Source organism: Vombatus ursinus, unplaced genomic scaffold (genome assembly GCF_900497805.2).
Source record: "Vombatus ursinus unplaced genomic scaffold, bare-nosed wombat genome assembly UNPS02014812.1, whole genome shotgun sequence".
In the NCBI taxonomy this organism is placed as follows: domain Eukaryota; kingdom Metazoa; phylum Chordata; class Mammalia; order Diprotodontia; family Vombatidae; genus Vombatus; species Vombatus ursinus.
Genome location: NW_020954590.1, coordinates 43,640,633 through 43,655,944, shown reverse-complemented (window position 1 = coordinate 43,655,944; position 15,312 = coordinate 43,640,633). Strand labels below are relative to the sequence as shown.

At 36.8% G+C, this 15,312-nt stretch overlaps 1 protein-coding gene across 11 annotated transcripts in view; it reads right to left on the bottom strand.

The window, feature by feature from the left end:
* The window catches only part of LOC114053830 (band 4.1-like protein 3), a 291,289-nt gene that overhangs the window by 100,588 nt on the left and 175,389 nt on the right, over positions 1–15,312 (bottom strand). For all 11 annotated transcript variants that reach the window (XM_027876951.1, XM_027876952.1, XM_027876959.1 and 8 more), the window contains exons 2-3: positions 12,816–13,018; positions 4,257–4,454 (exon numbers count right to left, since the gene is read on the bottom strand). In XM_027876951.1, coding sequence (XP_027732752.1) covers positions 4,257–4,454; positions 12,816–13,007 — 390 coding nt within the window. In that variant the 5' untranslated portion in view covers positions 13,008–13,018. The remainder of the gene's footprint in view (positions 1–4,256; positions 4,455–12,815; positions 13,019–15,312) is intronic.

The window sequence follows — 15,312 nt, the reverse complement described above, 5'->3', positions numbered from 1 at the left end:
TACCAATTTGTTCTCTGTGCAGTGAAACCTCAGAGTTCTTATATAATCATATACAGTTTTAGATTCTTTTGAAAATTCTTTTCCTAAACTCTGATGACCAGCTCCAGGAATCATATATCTGTATTAATTTCCCATGCATTTAATTTTTTTTCATTTAACATACATTTTCTCTCCCTCTCGACTTCCTTTCCACTGAAAGAAAAACAAAACCTTTCCAAACAAGTATGTATAGTTAAACAAAATTAATTCCCACATAAGTCATCCCAAAACTGCACATCTTAGTCTGTATATTTAGTCTATCACATCTCTTTCAGGCAGTGGATAAAATGGTACATCATTAATCATCTAGAATCAACAGTTGATTATTCTATTGTTCAGAACCAATTCTTTAAAAGTTATTCATTTTTGTTGTTTTTGTAGTATAAATTATTTTCCTGGTTCTGCTTCTGCCTATCTTCCAGGTTTCTTTGAATCCATCTCCTTCATTTGTTACGGCAAAACAGTATTCCATTGCATCTGGATTTGTTCAACCAATTTGATCAACCATTCCCCAACTAATGAGCTTGCCCTTAGTTAACACTTCACTGCCACACATCCCCTCTCAACACACACACACACACACACACACACACACACACAGACGAACTACTATAAAAAGGTTTGTACATATAGATCCTTTTTTTCTTTCTTTGATCTCTTTGGGAAATAAGCCTACTAATATCATCACTGTGGCAATGGTATCCCTGGATATTATGGGTATTTGACTTATCAGCAATATCTGATATGACTTTCTCCACTCTATATTTTCTCTTATAATTCTACCTTTGTTAACTTGATTCATACAAAAACATTTTCATTTTATATAGTGTTTTCCCCCTCATCTTCCTTGAGATATTTGTTTTTCTAAATGAATTTTATTATTTTGACTAGTTCTATAGTTGATTTTATAAATATATCACTAAATCTATAAATTAACTTAGATGTTGGTGTTATTTTCATTGTGTTGGTATAATGCAAACACTAGAGGTGACTATCCAATTATTTAAATCCATTTTCATGTCTGTAAAGAGTTATAATTAGAGTGATACAAATATTATATAGGGACAGTTAGGTGGTTAAGTGGGTAGAGTGCAGGGCCTGGTGTCAGAAAGATTTATCTTCCCAAATTCAAATCTGACCTCAGACACCTACTAGCAGTATGACTCTAGCAAAGTTACCTAACCTTATTTGGCTCAGTTTCTTCATCCGTAAAATGAGCTGGAGACCGACATGACAAACCACTTCTGCCCAAAAAAGCCCTCCTAAATATGGTCAGGAAGAGTCACACACCATTAAAAAACAACTGAACAGCAAAAATCTTATACATATCTTGGAAGGATAACTCCAAGATATTTTATGCATTTTGTAGTTCTTTTGAATAGCATTTCTTTTAGTTTCTTTCTGTTTTTGATACAATTATACAGAAATGCTGATAATTTTGATAGATTTACCTTGTATTTTGGTACTTTGATGGTGCCATTAAAAGTCTCAAATAGTTTCTTCACTTCACTTCACTACAATACCATCTACAAATAAAGATTGCTTCCCCTCTTCTTTGCCATTGTTTATATCTCTGCTTTTGGTCTTGTGTTCTATCTAGAGCTCACCTATCTAAAACTATGTAAAAATAATAGTGGGGAGAGGAGATATTTCTGCTTTTTCTCTGATTGCACAAGAAAAAATTTCAGGGTTTCTTTACTACAAAGAATACTACTTCCTAATAATAAATAGATGCTATTGATCAAAGTAAAGAAGGCTGCTTCCCTGCCTATTCTTTTTAGTTATTTTTACATAAATGTGCACTGCCATTTGCCAAACGTTTGTTTTTCTGTTTTTTTAATAATATAGTTTTTGTTTCTAGGATTGGATTGTTTTTAAGTCAAAAATAATCATTTAACTAAAAAAAGAAAAGGAAAGGAAAAAAGATCACACATTTATATAGTGCCTACTATGTGCAAGGCACCATGCTTACACTTTTTAAAATTTTTAATCTCATATGATCATCACAACAAGCCTAGAAGGTAGGTGCTATTATGGATCTGAGGCAGAGGTTAAGTGACTTGCCCAAGGTCACATAACTAGTAAGTTTCTGAAAATGGATTTGTACTTGGGTCTTCCTGATTCGTCTTGCCACTCTATTTACTGCTCCACCTAGCTATCTGTGAAAAAAACAGCTTTCAAACAAAATACAGAGAATTCTACAGCATGGCCAAATTTGTGAAGCAAATGACTGGGAAACCTTCTGCTACACCTGTGCAGCTATTATCCCTTTCACCAATAAGGTCACTGAAGCAAAGAAACAAAACCCCACCATGTTCCTATTTTATTATCCTATAAGTGGCCTGTAATTTTAAATATTTATAACTGGAAAATTAGCCTCTGGCAGGATGTACTCAATAAACTGGATTAGAGGATCTCATATTATTGGGGGAAAAAAGTCTGCTGATCTTCCTAAAAGTTATTGAATTAAGGTAGTTTGTTGCTTACAATTTCATAGAGATTTGGAGACAGAAGTGACTTTAAAGACTGTCTAGCAACCATCTCTTTAATTTTATAGATATAGTGATAAATCAAATGGTAAAGCCAGTTCTCAAACTATAGTCTTGTGATTCCTAGGCCAATGTTTGGTTTTGGTTTGTTTTAAATAAGTTTTCACTGAAGTCTTTTGCTTTTTACATGACCATGATTTGCTGTTATCCCCCTCCCCATGCCAAAGAGCCATTCCATGCAACAAATAGATTTAAAGACAAGTATTTTTAAAGACAAATAAATTGAGGGGAGAAAACTATATACAGTTTGAACTAATCAATACATCTAAATAGTATGAAAATATACGCAATGTGTAACACGTAGTTTTCCCATCTCTGTCAAAAGATGGAGCATGTCTTCTCATTTCTCTTTTATTGAGCCACACTTGTTTTTTATGACATTCGCTTTTGATTCTTTTCTTTGTGATTGTTCTTTCTGTGTATATTGGTGTATTCAGTTTGCATATTGTTTTCTTGATACTGCTTACTTCACTCTGAATGAGTTCATACTTCTATGGAGTAATGTACCAAAATTTGTTTAAGCCATTCCCCAATCGATTTTGTTCCCAATTCTTCATTATAAAAAAGTGGTGCTATAAATATTCTGCTGTATATGGAGATTTTCTTCTTTGCCCAGGGTCACACAGCTAGTAAGTGCCAAGTGATTGGTCTGAGGCTAGATTTGAACTCAGGTCCTCCTGACTTGAGGGCCAGTACTCTATCCACTGTACCACCTAGCTGCCCCCACTTTTTTTTAAAGGCTCTATCTATCTATCTATTTTAGGCAATTGGGGTTAAGTGACTTGCCCAGGGTCACACATCTCGTAAGTGCCAAGTGTTTGGTCTGAGGCTAGGGCTAGATTTGAACTCAGGTCCTCCTGACTTCAGGGCCAGTACTCTATCCACTGCACCACCTAGCTGCCCCCCCAACTCTTTAATTTTATAGACAAGGAAAATGGGACTCAGAAAACTTGACTGACTTGGTCAAGATCACAGGATTAATTTGTAACAGATCATGAGTAAAAATTCATAAATACCAACTGCAAGGCTGGAGATCTTTTCACAATACCAGTTGTTTCTGAGACCCTGCTGAATCTATGATCCACTACACTGCTCACTTTAAAACGAGATGACTTCTTGCATGTATCTCCGGCAAAAACTGCCAGCAGGCCTTTCATTGACATGAATTTTTTTTTTCTGTGCAAACATTTGAAAATGCCTCATCATTTGAGAAAAGGTCAAAGCATAAGACAACTTCCAGGAGCAGAAATACGGCAGAATCCCACCAACTGGCTAGTTAGTCCTGACCATGCATTACTCAGACAGCAACAAATCATTTAAGTAAAATGTTTATAATTAAGATATTAAAAACTACCCAGTTTTAAATGAAGATGAAAATTCAGGCTTCTTGTATATAATCCTAGATACTAACTCAAATCATTTTGTGGGATGCTATTTTTTAAGTACACTTCTGAGTAATAACTAGATCTCTTGGTACAAGTAAAGCAAACAAAATTGTACACAGGGACTAAATCTGCAAACATATGTAGTTTGCCAGAATTTGCATAAACTATACTTTTGCTCAGGAGGTCTTATATGAATACTACCCTTCTTTCAAGAATCTTGGACCAAAATCTCCTTCAAAACTCAATCCCCTTGATGCCCCCAAAACAACTCACAACAACTTACTTCGACATCACATAGATATTCTGTTCCATCTAAAAGTATCACTTTGCGCTGCATGCTTTTAGGCTTTTTAACTATCTTCAAAGGAGATCGGGAGAGTTTGCTGGAAGATGATTTCTGAGAAAGTTTATCGTCTTCAAACTGCTGATATTCGAGCTGTCTTGAAGCTGCAGCAGCAAACTCCTGTTCCTTGTCAGTGACCTGTGAAGAACAAACAAAGGAAGTTTTAATTGCAAAATGAGAAAAAAATATAATACAGTACAACTCAGGCACAACATGGTATATTAAGAACAGATTTTTTTCCACTACAGAGTAAGCGATATTGAAAGAATATTAATTACTGACATGCAGATAGATTTATGTACACATGTAATTTTATCTAAAGTGCTTGTATTGGCACAATATAGTAATAATCATTTTATTTCAAGCATGAATCCTGAAATATTCAATAAGAAGAAAAGGATGAAATATTGACTCTAATCTTTTTCTAGCCATTATGTGATAGCATAATGCAGACCCTAAAATAAATCCTATTCATTTATATCTACTATATCCTAATTCTAATTCATTGTAATCTCATAATATATTCCTACTAAATATATTCTAAATATACATAATATGTACATATATTGCACTGTGTATATATATATAGGCATATGTACAGTCATATAGGTATATACATATATTGCATATATACACATGTATATGTACATGAATGTACATATTTGAATGCAGGACAGCTACATGGTACAGTGAATAGAGTGCTGGGCCTGGAGACAGGAAGACTTATCTTCATGAGTTCAAGTCTGGCCTCAAACACATACTAGCAATGTAACCCTGGACAAGTCACGTAACCCTGTCTGCCTCAGTTTCCTCATTCGCTAGAGAAAGAAATGGCAAACTACTTCAGTATCTTTGCCAAGAAAACCTCAAATGTGGCCACCAAGTGTCGGACATGACTGAAATGACTGAAAAACAGCAACAAAATTTATATGTATGCATATAAACATACATGTGAGTGAGTGTGTGAGTGTGAGTGAGTGTGTGTGTGTGTGTGTGTGTATACACACAAGCTCCTTTAAAGCAAGGACTATTTATTTTTTTCTTTGTTTCTCAGTGCCAGGAACATAGTAGGTACTTAATAAATTCTTGTTAGCTGACTGTTACCACATAAACAAATATGCTAACAATTTTTTGAGGTAAAGGAAACATAGGAAATTAAGTAAAGCTGTAAAACCTAATCTTTTCTGTAATTTTACCAGCATAAAAATATCTGATGACTCAAAATTAATTCAATATACTAAGCATCACTGAAATTCATCGCAAATTAATCCCCCAAGTCTGCTTCCCTTCACTATAATGAGCCAGCAAGAGAATGGATCAGATCTGTTCCAAAGCTTTAATCTGCTTTCAAATAGAAACAGACCAGTCCAGGCTAGATTCAACAGGGTACAGGAAGTCCTACTCCAACAACAAGATTCTCCTTTAAATCCCCTAAAAATCCTTTAAATCCCTGATAGACTCAATGCATCTCCCTCAAAAATGCCTTCTTTCTATTCCTTGTATATCAAAATACCCCCGCTCCAAACCACCATAACAAAGGCCAACAATTCATGCCAATTCTTCCAGTATACACGCCAAAAGACAGAACAAAGAAGAGAGGGGCATCTCAAATTCTGTATGATTTTCTTCGGTATTCAGGAAACTTTCTCAATGGTCTTCCAACATCCTGTTAAATTAAAGTGTCTCTAAATCCAAGTCACTGGAGTGGCCATTTATCGCTGCTATGCCTAAGTTTTTCTTAGGCTCTAATATAACAACAAAAAAGATTAATATTTTGGTGTCAATACTTAGCCCTTCTCTCTCTCCTTTAGAAAGTATCTCCTGCCATCTACGGCTCCTATTGAGTAGATCGTTAACATCATCATTTCATCTGTTATTTTGTCCAGGTAGAAGCCCTGATGAGTCTTTAAGAAAAATAAGGGACCAACTTTCAAAGCTGGTGAGGAGAAAAGAAAATGACATATCATTTACTTCAGAAGAATGCTTAGCTAGAGGGTTGTCCTCACCTAAAAAACCCATGTCTCACAGCTCAGTTCAATGTCTTACTATAAATATTCTGGATCCTGAGCATTAAAACAGAAACTCCAAAAGGTCTTGGCCTTGAAGCAGTTGAAGAAATAGTCTGGGAATCTTGGAATTTTGTCTACAATGATACCTGTAAGGATGAGCAGTCATGGCAAGTCAGCCACAAATAATAAGCTGGTTTAAATTTTCCCCTTAAACATTCTCCCTTCATCCAAGCAAATCTGAAGTTTTATATTTCTACTGACAAAATAAATGTATTTCTATGTGAATTTTTTTTTTTTTTTTTCAGAAAAAGCTTAAGTTCCAAGACCAGGATACACTTCCTATGGAAAAGAACAGGCTTTATCTGAGGCACAAGTAGTCATTTGACACTTTGGATGGGAGCTAATGGGAAAAGAAATTACAATGAAAGATGCTTTTTTTCTCCTTTATTCTCATTTACTTTTTCTCTTATAAGGTCATAGAAAGCATATACTCTAATGTTATGCTTTCTCTCCCCATCTTCCATTATTTCATAAGGTCTTTTTAGATTTCTTTGTATTTCTTAAATTCATTGGTCTTAAATGGATTATAATATTCCATTTCACTAATATAACATGATTTATTTGATGATTCCTCTGTTCTTTTACATTTAAGTTTTTACATTTTTGTTTGTTTCTTTGTGATTATATATAATGCTTCTATAAGAATCTTTGTCCAGAAAGTTCATTTTTTTTTTGTTGCTTTTGACATCATTTTCAGGAACTATACCAAATAGCATATTATTAATGAGTCAAAAGATTCTGATTTTTTAATTTACTACATACTGCTCTCCAAAAAGGTTGTACAAGTTTGCAACTCAACCAGTAATGAATAAGAGTACCTGTTCCTCCCCAACCCCATTAGCATTGAGTTTCTTTCCATTTTTTAGGAATGGCACCTAATCTTTGTCACAGCTGATGAGCCTCAGCAAGGAGTAACCAATGTAAGTGAAGAATATATAAAAGGGTAGTTCCTATGACTTAGGAATTTTAAAAAGTATATCTTTCCTAAGGCACGTGGCTGGTTTCCTATAAATGTTTGGTTTTATTTCTCATTTCAAGGTTATGATTACAAGAAGTTGAAGGGAGGTTTTACTTAGTTTTCTCATTTCTCCCAGCTCATGCATAAATCTAGACACTCTTCATGCCTAACAATTCAACTGAACACCAAGAAATTTATTCTGTTTCAATTAGAAAAAAAATATCTATTAAGTGCTTGATATGTGCAGAAGCATATGAACATACTGTGTGCAGAGGGTTGTGCAACCTTTTTAGAGAGTAGAATACAATAAGTTGCTCTTTGATTCATTAATTACATTTTTAGGAATATATCTTGAAAGTTGTTGTCAAAACAAATATCAATTTTCTATTCAAAACCTTTATAATAGCATTATATGTAATCACAGAGAAATTAACAAAAATACTAACAACTTACGGGTCCAACAATAGGGGAGTGATCCAAATAAATTAATGAAATGGGACATCATAATCCATTTAATATTAGTAAAAATTAGTTCTTAGATAAGACATTGTCTTGCCTTCATAGAATTTACAGACTAGTTGAGGGACAGTAAATGAAATACATGCATAAATGTAATATTATAACTTTTGTTAAAAAAAGATTCAATATGAAGGTTACATTTGGGGGGTTGATTTGGGGTCTGGTGTGTTTCATTTGTTTTTAAAGCATAGGCTTTCTGTATTAGCAGGAACTGAGACCTAGCTGCAACTCTTGTGAGGAACAAGGCATGTGAAAGGCTTGCATGTTGTGGGTTTGGGGTTAAGGAACCACTGTTTGCTCACTTACTGCTGGACTAGCTCTCCTTCTGAAAATGCTATTAAAAAACTGAGACTACAGGAGGTAAATGATTGGGAGCCACAATGGTGAATTTCTACAGGGGGGAGGAGCCAAGTGGCAATAGGATATGACATAAGCCTGTTAGAAACAGATGGCAGTGTATATGAAAAAGGTTGATGTGTCAAGGAGTCAAAGCAATGACAAGAGGAGGGGGCCAGCCAAAAAAAGCAACATCAAATCAGGAAAGACCTCTGTTGGAATGTCTCCACTGATATGGACAAATCACTTAGCCTCTCTGAGACTCAGTTTCCTCATCTGCAAAACAGGAAAAACAATGTTTGTAGCACCCACCAAACAGGGTTATTGTAAGGATAGAATTAAGTAATATTTATAAAATGCTTTGTGAATTTTATAATGCTATGCAAAGGTCAGCTATTGTTATTATCGAGACAGTCTGGTGTAGTGGATAAGGAATTGGCCTCGGTTAAGAAGAACTGGGTTTAAGTCTTGCTTCTAAAGCAACTTACTGAAAGCTTAGGAAAGGCCTTAACCTTAACAAGTAACACTACAGAGAAGGTTTCTGATCTCCCATGGTAGAGAAGTTTCTCACCAGAAATTCCCACTACTCATGAAATCACAGGTACAAAAAAAAAAAGTAATAAAATAAAATTAGTATTAAATCAGATCAGGTGCCACCTGCTACAGCAGGACTTTCCTAAGCCTCTCCACTACCACTGATCCCTCTCCCAAATCCTGGTGCAAAATATTTTGTAGATACATTTTGTATTGACGTATCTGTGCACATGCTGTTTCCATCCCTATACAGGTAAGCTCTTTGAGGGAAGGAATTTTTCATTTCCCTTTTTGTATTCCCATTGCCTAGTCCTGTGTCCCGTACATAGTACACACTCAATAAATGCTTGGTGAATCAAATCAAATTGGGTTTCAAGGTACCCAGGGCAGAAGTGGAGCTGAACAGAAAAACAATGAGGCTTCAGGAAAAGATAGTAGTAATATGCTTCTTACATTTAAGGTCAAATCAATAGGAATGAGAAACCAATAAGATGGCAGATACAGTGAAGAGGCATGTTGGCATTGAAGCACTGGCCTTGATCCATTTAGGCGACAGAACAACATGAAGATTTAACCCATCTGTAGGTATTAAATGGAATGCTGGATGCTGTCACTTTCTAAACATCTATGCTAACTGCTCTTAATCCTTGATGTATTCCAATCATGATGGGGAATCTCTAGAAACATTTTGCCAATTCCAAACATTGCAAGAAGATGGATGCACAGTTCCTTCCAGATGTGTTGCTGTTAATATTAGACTGAATATGAATTCTCACAGTTGGCTTCTCATATTTATTTTTAGCTCAATTTAATCTTATACTCTTGTGCTGTGACTTCCTGAGTGTTTCAGTGATACAATCTCTCTATTTTGAAGTAATACATATACTAACTCTTATGCAAGCTTAGTAACTGTCAATTGTGCTAAATTCTTTGCCAAAGTTCTTTCCAAGCTTACAACATCATCACTATCACGTGACTATCTGAAGTACCCATAGGATTCCAATATGGAGGCTTTAAATCAAAATTGTCTTAAGAACCCACTTGGCAAGTATAACAATATTTAAACACATTCAAAACACAGGTATAACTTATTGTCCTCTCCTTATGAATATTCTCTCTTTTCTGAGTTTTTGTAACATTGATTCCTCCTAGTTCTCTTCCTATCTGTATGGCTACTTCTTCTATCTATGTTGCTAGACCAACATCCATGCCCTGTCTGGTACCTGTAAAACTCTGTCCGGGACCCTCTTCTTTTGTCTCTGTACCTTTCTCTCACATTAATCTCATCAACTCCCATGAATAAAATTGTTATTTCTCTATGGATTAGATTACTCTCAGATCCATACAGCCAGCACTCACCTCTCTCCTGTGACCCAGTCTCACATTCCCAGTTGCCTAATGGACATTTCAGACTGGACATGTCACAAATATCTCAAACTCAACAAGTCAAAACAAGCCTCATTATCTCCTCCTACGTTCTCCCGCCAGCCCACCTCTTGTCTTTATTTCCCTATTTCTGTTGAGGTCACCATCATCCTCATTCTTGCAATCACTCAGGTTCACAAGCTTATTTATCCTCAACTTATTTATCCTCAACTCTTCCCTCTCCTTCATCCAATATGTCAAATCTTGGCAATTCTATCTCTACAACTCCTCTCACATCCATCTCTTTCTTTCCACTCTTGTGGCCCCCACCCCTAGGTGTATACACACACACACACACACACACACACACACACACACACACACACACACACACACACGTCTATATAAAATAAGTGTTCATGGAGAAGACGGAGCTACCAAAAAGCTTCTGACTCGATAGTTTCTTGCCTGCAGCGTGGCTAGACAAGATACCATGTCCTAAAGGACTCAACCTGTTTATGCCTAGACTCACTAGAACTGGAGCCCCACCGTCCCGTTGGATATTTGTTTCACCTGGCCCATTACATGAAACCATGTTTCACTTTAATCTACCTTATCCTGCCCCAATCTCTCTGCTGACCTCCAGTCTTGCATCTACAACTATGTTGTTAGACATCTCAAACTAGATGTCCAGTAGACATCTTAAATTCAACATGTTCAAAACAGAATTCACTATCTTTCTCCTGAAACTCTCACTCATAGCTTCCCTATTACATATGGAGTACAACAATCCTGTCCCAATCACTCTGCTGATCTCCAATCTCACATCTCCACCTGCCTTCCAGACATCTCAAACTAGATGTCCAGCAGACATCTTAAACTCATGATGTCGAAAATGGAACTCCTATCTTTCCTCTAAATCTTTCTTCTCTCCTACCTTTCCTATAAATTAGAGGGCAATACCATCCTTCCAGTCCTTCAGGTTCAAAACGAGGCTGTCACCCTTGACTCCTCACTATCTCTCACCCTCCATATCTAATTTGTTGCCTAAGCCTACTGATTTTACCTTTGCAACATCTCTCAAATATGTCCCCTTTTCTTCTCTGACACTGCCACCATCCTGGTGCACATTTTCATCACCTCACTCCAGGAATATTGCAATAGTCTGCTGGTGGGTCTGCCTTCTTCCAGTCTCTGACCACTCTAATCCATCCTCTATTCAGTCACTAAAATGATTTTCCTAAAGTGCAGGTCCAACCATGTCACCCCCCTACTCAGTAAACTCAAGTGACTCCCTATAGCCTTCAGGATCAAATACAAATCTGTATTTGGTGTTTAAATCCCTTTTTAACTTAGCCTTCTTCTACCTTTCAAGTCTTCTTACACACTATTCCCTGCCATATACTCTTCAGCCCAGTGTCACTGGTCTCCTGGTTGTTCCACAAACGAAACACTCCATGTTTTATTCCACGCATTTTCTCCAACTGTCCCCCATGCCTGAAAGGTTCTCCATCATCTCTGCATACTGTCTTCCCTGGCTTCCTTGGCTTCTTTTAATCCTCAACTAAAATCCCATCTTCTTCAGGAAACATTCCCCAATCTCTCTTAACTCTAGAACCTTCTCTATTTCCTATCTATCCTTTACATAGCTTAGTTGTACATTTTTATTTACTGGTTGTCTCCTCCATTAGAGTGTTATCTCCCTGAGTGCAGGGGCTGTCTTTTGCCTACTTTTGTAACTACAGCACTTAGCTCAGTGCCTGGCACACAGTAGGTGCTTAAATGTTTATTGACTGACTTTTTCTTGCAGCCATCTTTTCACTTACATGCTTTCCATAGTGCACTCATACCGTCCAATCCTTACCTCCACCGAGTTTTTGATTTCTAGAAGCATAATCAAATCAATACTGCCACTGCTCTTGGATAGGATATATCAATCTACTCCCTTATGGCTCTACTCACCATCCCTATAATTCATCCAAATATAATACTCTGCCCTGGCCACCATTCCTCTATTTATTATCTCTTCCTGTAAGAATGTAAGTTCCTTGAGATCAAGCACTGTCTTTGTTTTTATTTTTGAATACCCCATGCTTGGTCCAAGATTTGGAATGAACACAGTAAGTCTTCATTCATTCATCTTTTATATTTTATGATGTTCAAACAATGACCACCAAAGAAGTTCTGAAATACAACAATAAAAATGATAATAATAAAATATCCAAAAGATAAATTCTTAAATGATACACCTGGGAGAGGAAAAGAGAAAGTCTCAAACCCATTTTTGTAATATGCGGTACAACCTGTTAACTTATACAAATAGGGGGAATTTTCCTTCCTATCAAAAGAAACACATACAGGAGTCAGAAGTCCAGGTTTTTGGTGGAGTTCTTGTTGATTGATTGAATGAATAAGGAAGAAAGTTTGTGAAATGTGATTTTTTGAAGGCTTTTAAAACAAGATATATTTTTGCCTGCTGGAGATATGAAGAGAATGAACTTTGGTCCCTCATAGTTTCTAATTTTAAGATAACAAATCTTCTAGGAAATATTTAAAATAAGCACAATAAATATTCTTAATTCATTTTTCAGGGGGAAATGACCCATTCAATTATGACCTCTCCATATTTGTTAGGTAGCTAGAAGATGCGGTATGGGGAGCTGGTGGACAAAGATGAGAAACTTTTGAAGAACTGCTGTTTACTGAATTGAGACTGACCTCTTTTTTCACCGGGGTGCTATGTGCTGCTGCTGCAGAGAACTGCTCCAGTGCCTGCTGATGTTCCTCCCTGAGAGGCTGTTCCGCTGGCTGCTGCTGAGCCCCAGCTTGTCCCTGCCGTCCAGAGGCTTCTTGGGGCTCTGGCTCTGGGTCCTGTTTCGATTCAGAGTCAGATCCAGATTCCGTAGTCATGATTGATTGTTCTGCAAGAAAAGCAAGAGGACCCAACTCAATACAGTTTTCTCTCGACTGAAATGGAAAAAGCATGAAGATGCTATATTAGATAGGAAAAAAGAAATAATCAAAGGAAAAAATGAAGAAATACTGAATATTCAACATAGGGTTCTGTTTCTATAGTCTAACAATAGACTGATCAAATTTATTAAATGTATTACACTCATTCCATTCATTTACAGCCATGTGAATGTGAGCCATGAAAATTTTAAGATTACGATGAACCTATAGGGAAAGATTACAGACTGATGAAGATGATTATGGGTTTTGTTCTTTACGAACTTTTTGCTGTAAAACAGTCAAAGTCTAATATTAAAGTAACAAATCATCATAATTAAACAATTAAAGTATACACTCAACTTTCTTTAAACAAATTTGACTCATCAGCCAAATCAGTTATTGCCTATGAAGTACCAATATGCTGTTCCCTCTCTTCCCTCCTTGACATGGCACTTTTGAGAGGGAATGAAGAGAATGGAGAAACAGGAAAGCCCTGCTAATGCCCCCAAACTTCTTTTGATTAATCAATTTTGATTTGTCCTTGTTGAAGCATACCAAAGGTTAAAACCTGGCTTATTTTCTATTAAATAAAAGCTAGTTTAGCAGAGCTTTCCAGTCCCATTCAATTGTTTCTCAAACTACTCACTTATCATACATCTGCCTTCTTCCTACCTCCGATGGGAATATCACAGAGCTACTGCTGTTTAGTCGTTTCACTCATGTTTGACTCTTCATGACGCCTTTTGGGGTTTTCTTGGCAGAGATATTGGAGTGGTTTGCTATTTCTTTCTCCAGCTCATTGTACAAATGAGGAACTGAGGCAAACAGGGTTAAGTGACTTACTCAAGGTCACACGTGTCTGAGAGTCTTTCTGACTCCAGACCCACCACTCTATCCACTCTGCCACCTACAGGGCTATTGGCTCTACTCCAAAGTACCTCCTATCCCATAAGCCATAGGTAGTTAACCTCAGTCCATAAACTTTTTAGAAAATATTCTGATTATTGTATTTCCATAAGTAGTTTCCTTTGTAATCTTGCATATTTTATTTAATGAGTTTTAAAACACTGTTTAAAGAAGGAATCCATGGGCTTTACCAGACCGCCAAAGGGAACCACAACACAAAAAAGGTTTATGGCATCGGCCAAAAATAAATTAAGCAGTTAATTAAAGTGAAGGCGGGCATGAATTCTCCCTCTGGAGTTTGGGTCCTTTAGATTCAAATCTAAAATCTGACAAGAAAGGATATTTTAAATGTATCCATCACTTTTCAGCGTCTTGTATAACAACTCACTTAGCCCCTCTAGGTCTCAATGTGTTCATCCACAAAATTAGGTTAGATTTGATGATCTCAGAAGTCGCTTATTCTCCCACAGACAGATGAGATGAATAAACTTCAGAATTGGAAGGGACCCCAGCGGCCTTACGGTCTAACTTATCCTCAAAAGGAATTCCCATTCTCATATTCCCAACAAGCAGGTATCCAGACTTTACTTGAAGACTTCCAGTGAGGGGAAAATCTACTTTTCTAGGCAGCTCATTCTACTTTGAGATTGACCTAAGTATTACCCAAAAAGTCCAAACAAGTTTGCCTCTTTCCAACTTCGACCTGTTGCTCCTGGCTTTGCCCTTTAGGATCAAACACAGGCAACAAATCTAATCTTTCAGAGGAATTCCCTTTTAAGTACTTGAAGGCAGCAATCATGTTCCTTTAAGTTTTCTCTTCCTCAGGTAAAATGTTCCCATTTCCTTCTGCTGACCTCACAGAACGTAGCCGATCACGATGGCCCTCTTCTAGAAGGGTCTAGTTTATGTCTTCCCTACAATGCAGCACCCAGAACTCTTATCTGCTTTTCCAGATGTCTTCTGACTAGAGAAGCAGACAGCAGAAAAGACTTCCTTATTCCTGTTGTTCAGTCATTTTTTCACTCATATTTAACTCTTCATGACCCCATTTGGAGTTTTCTTGACAAAGATACTGGAGTAGTTCGCTATTTCCTTCTCCAGCTCATTTTACAGATGAGGAAACTGAGGCAAACAGAGTGAAGTGACTTGCCCAGGGTCACACAGCTATTAAGTGTCTGAGTCCAGATCTGAACTCACAAAAAAGAGCCTTTCTGACTTCAAGCCCAGCACTCCATTCGCTGCACACTCTAGTTGCCCCCTTATTGCCAGATGCTGCTATCCCTCTCAATAAGTTCAAGATTATATTAATTAGCTTTTTTGGCCGCGACATCACAATACTGACTCATATTGAATTTGC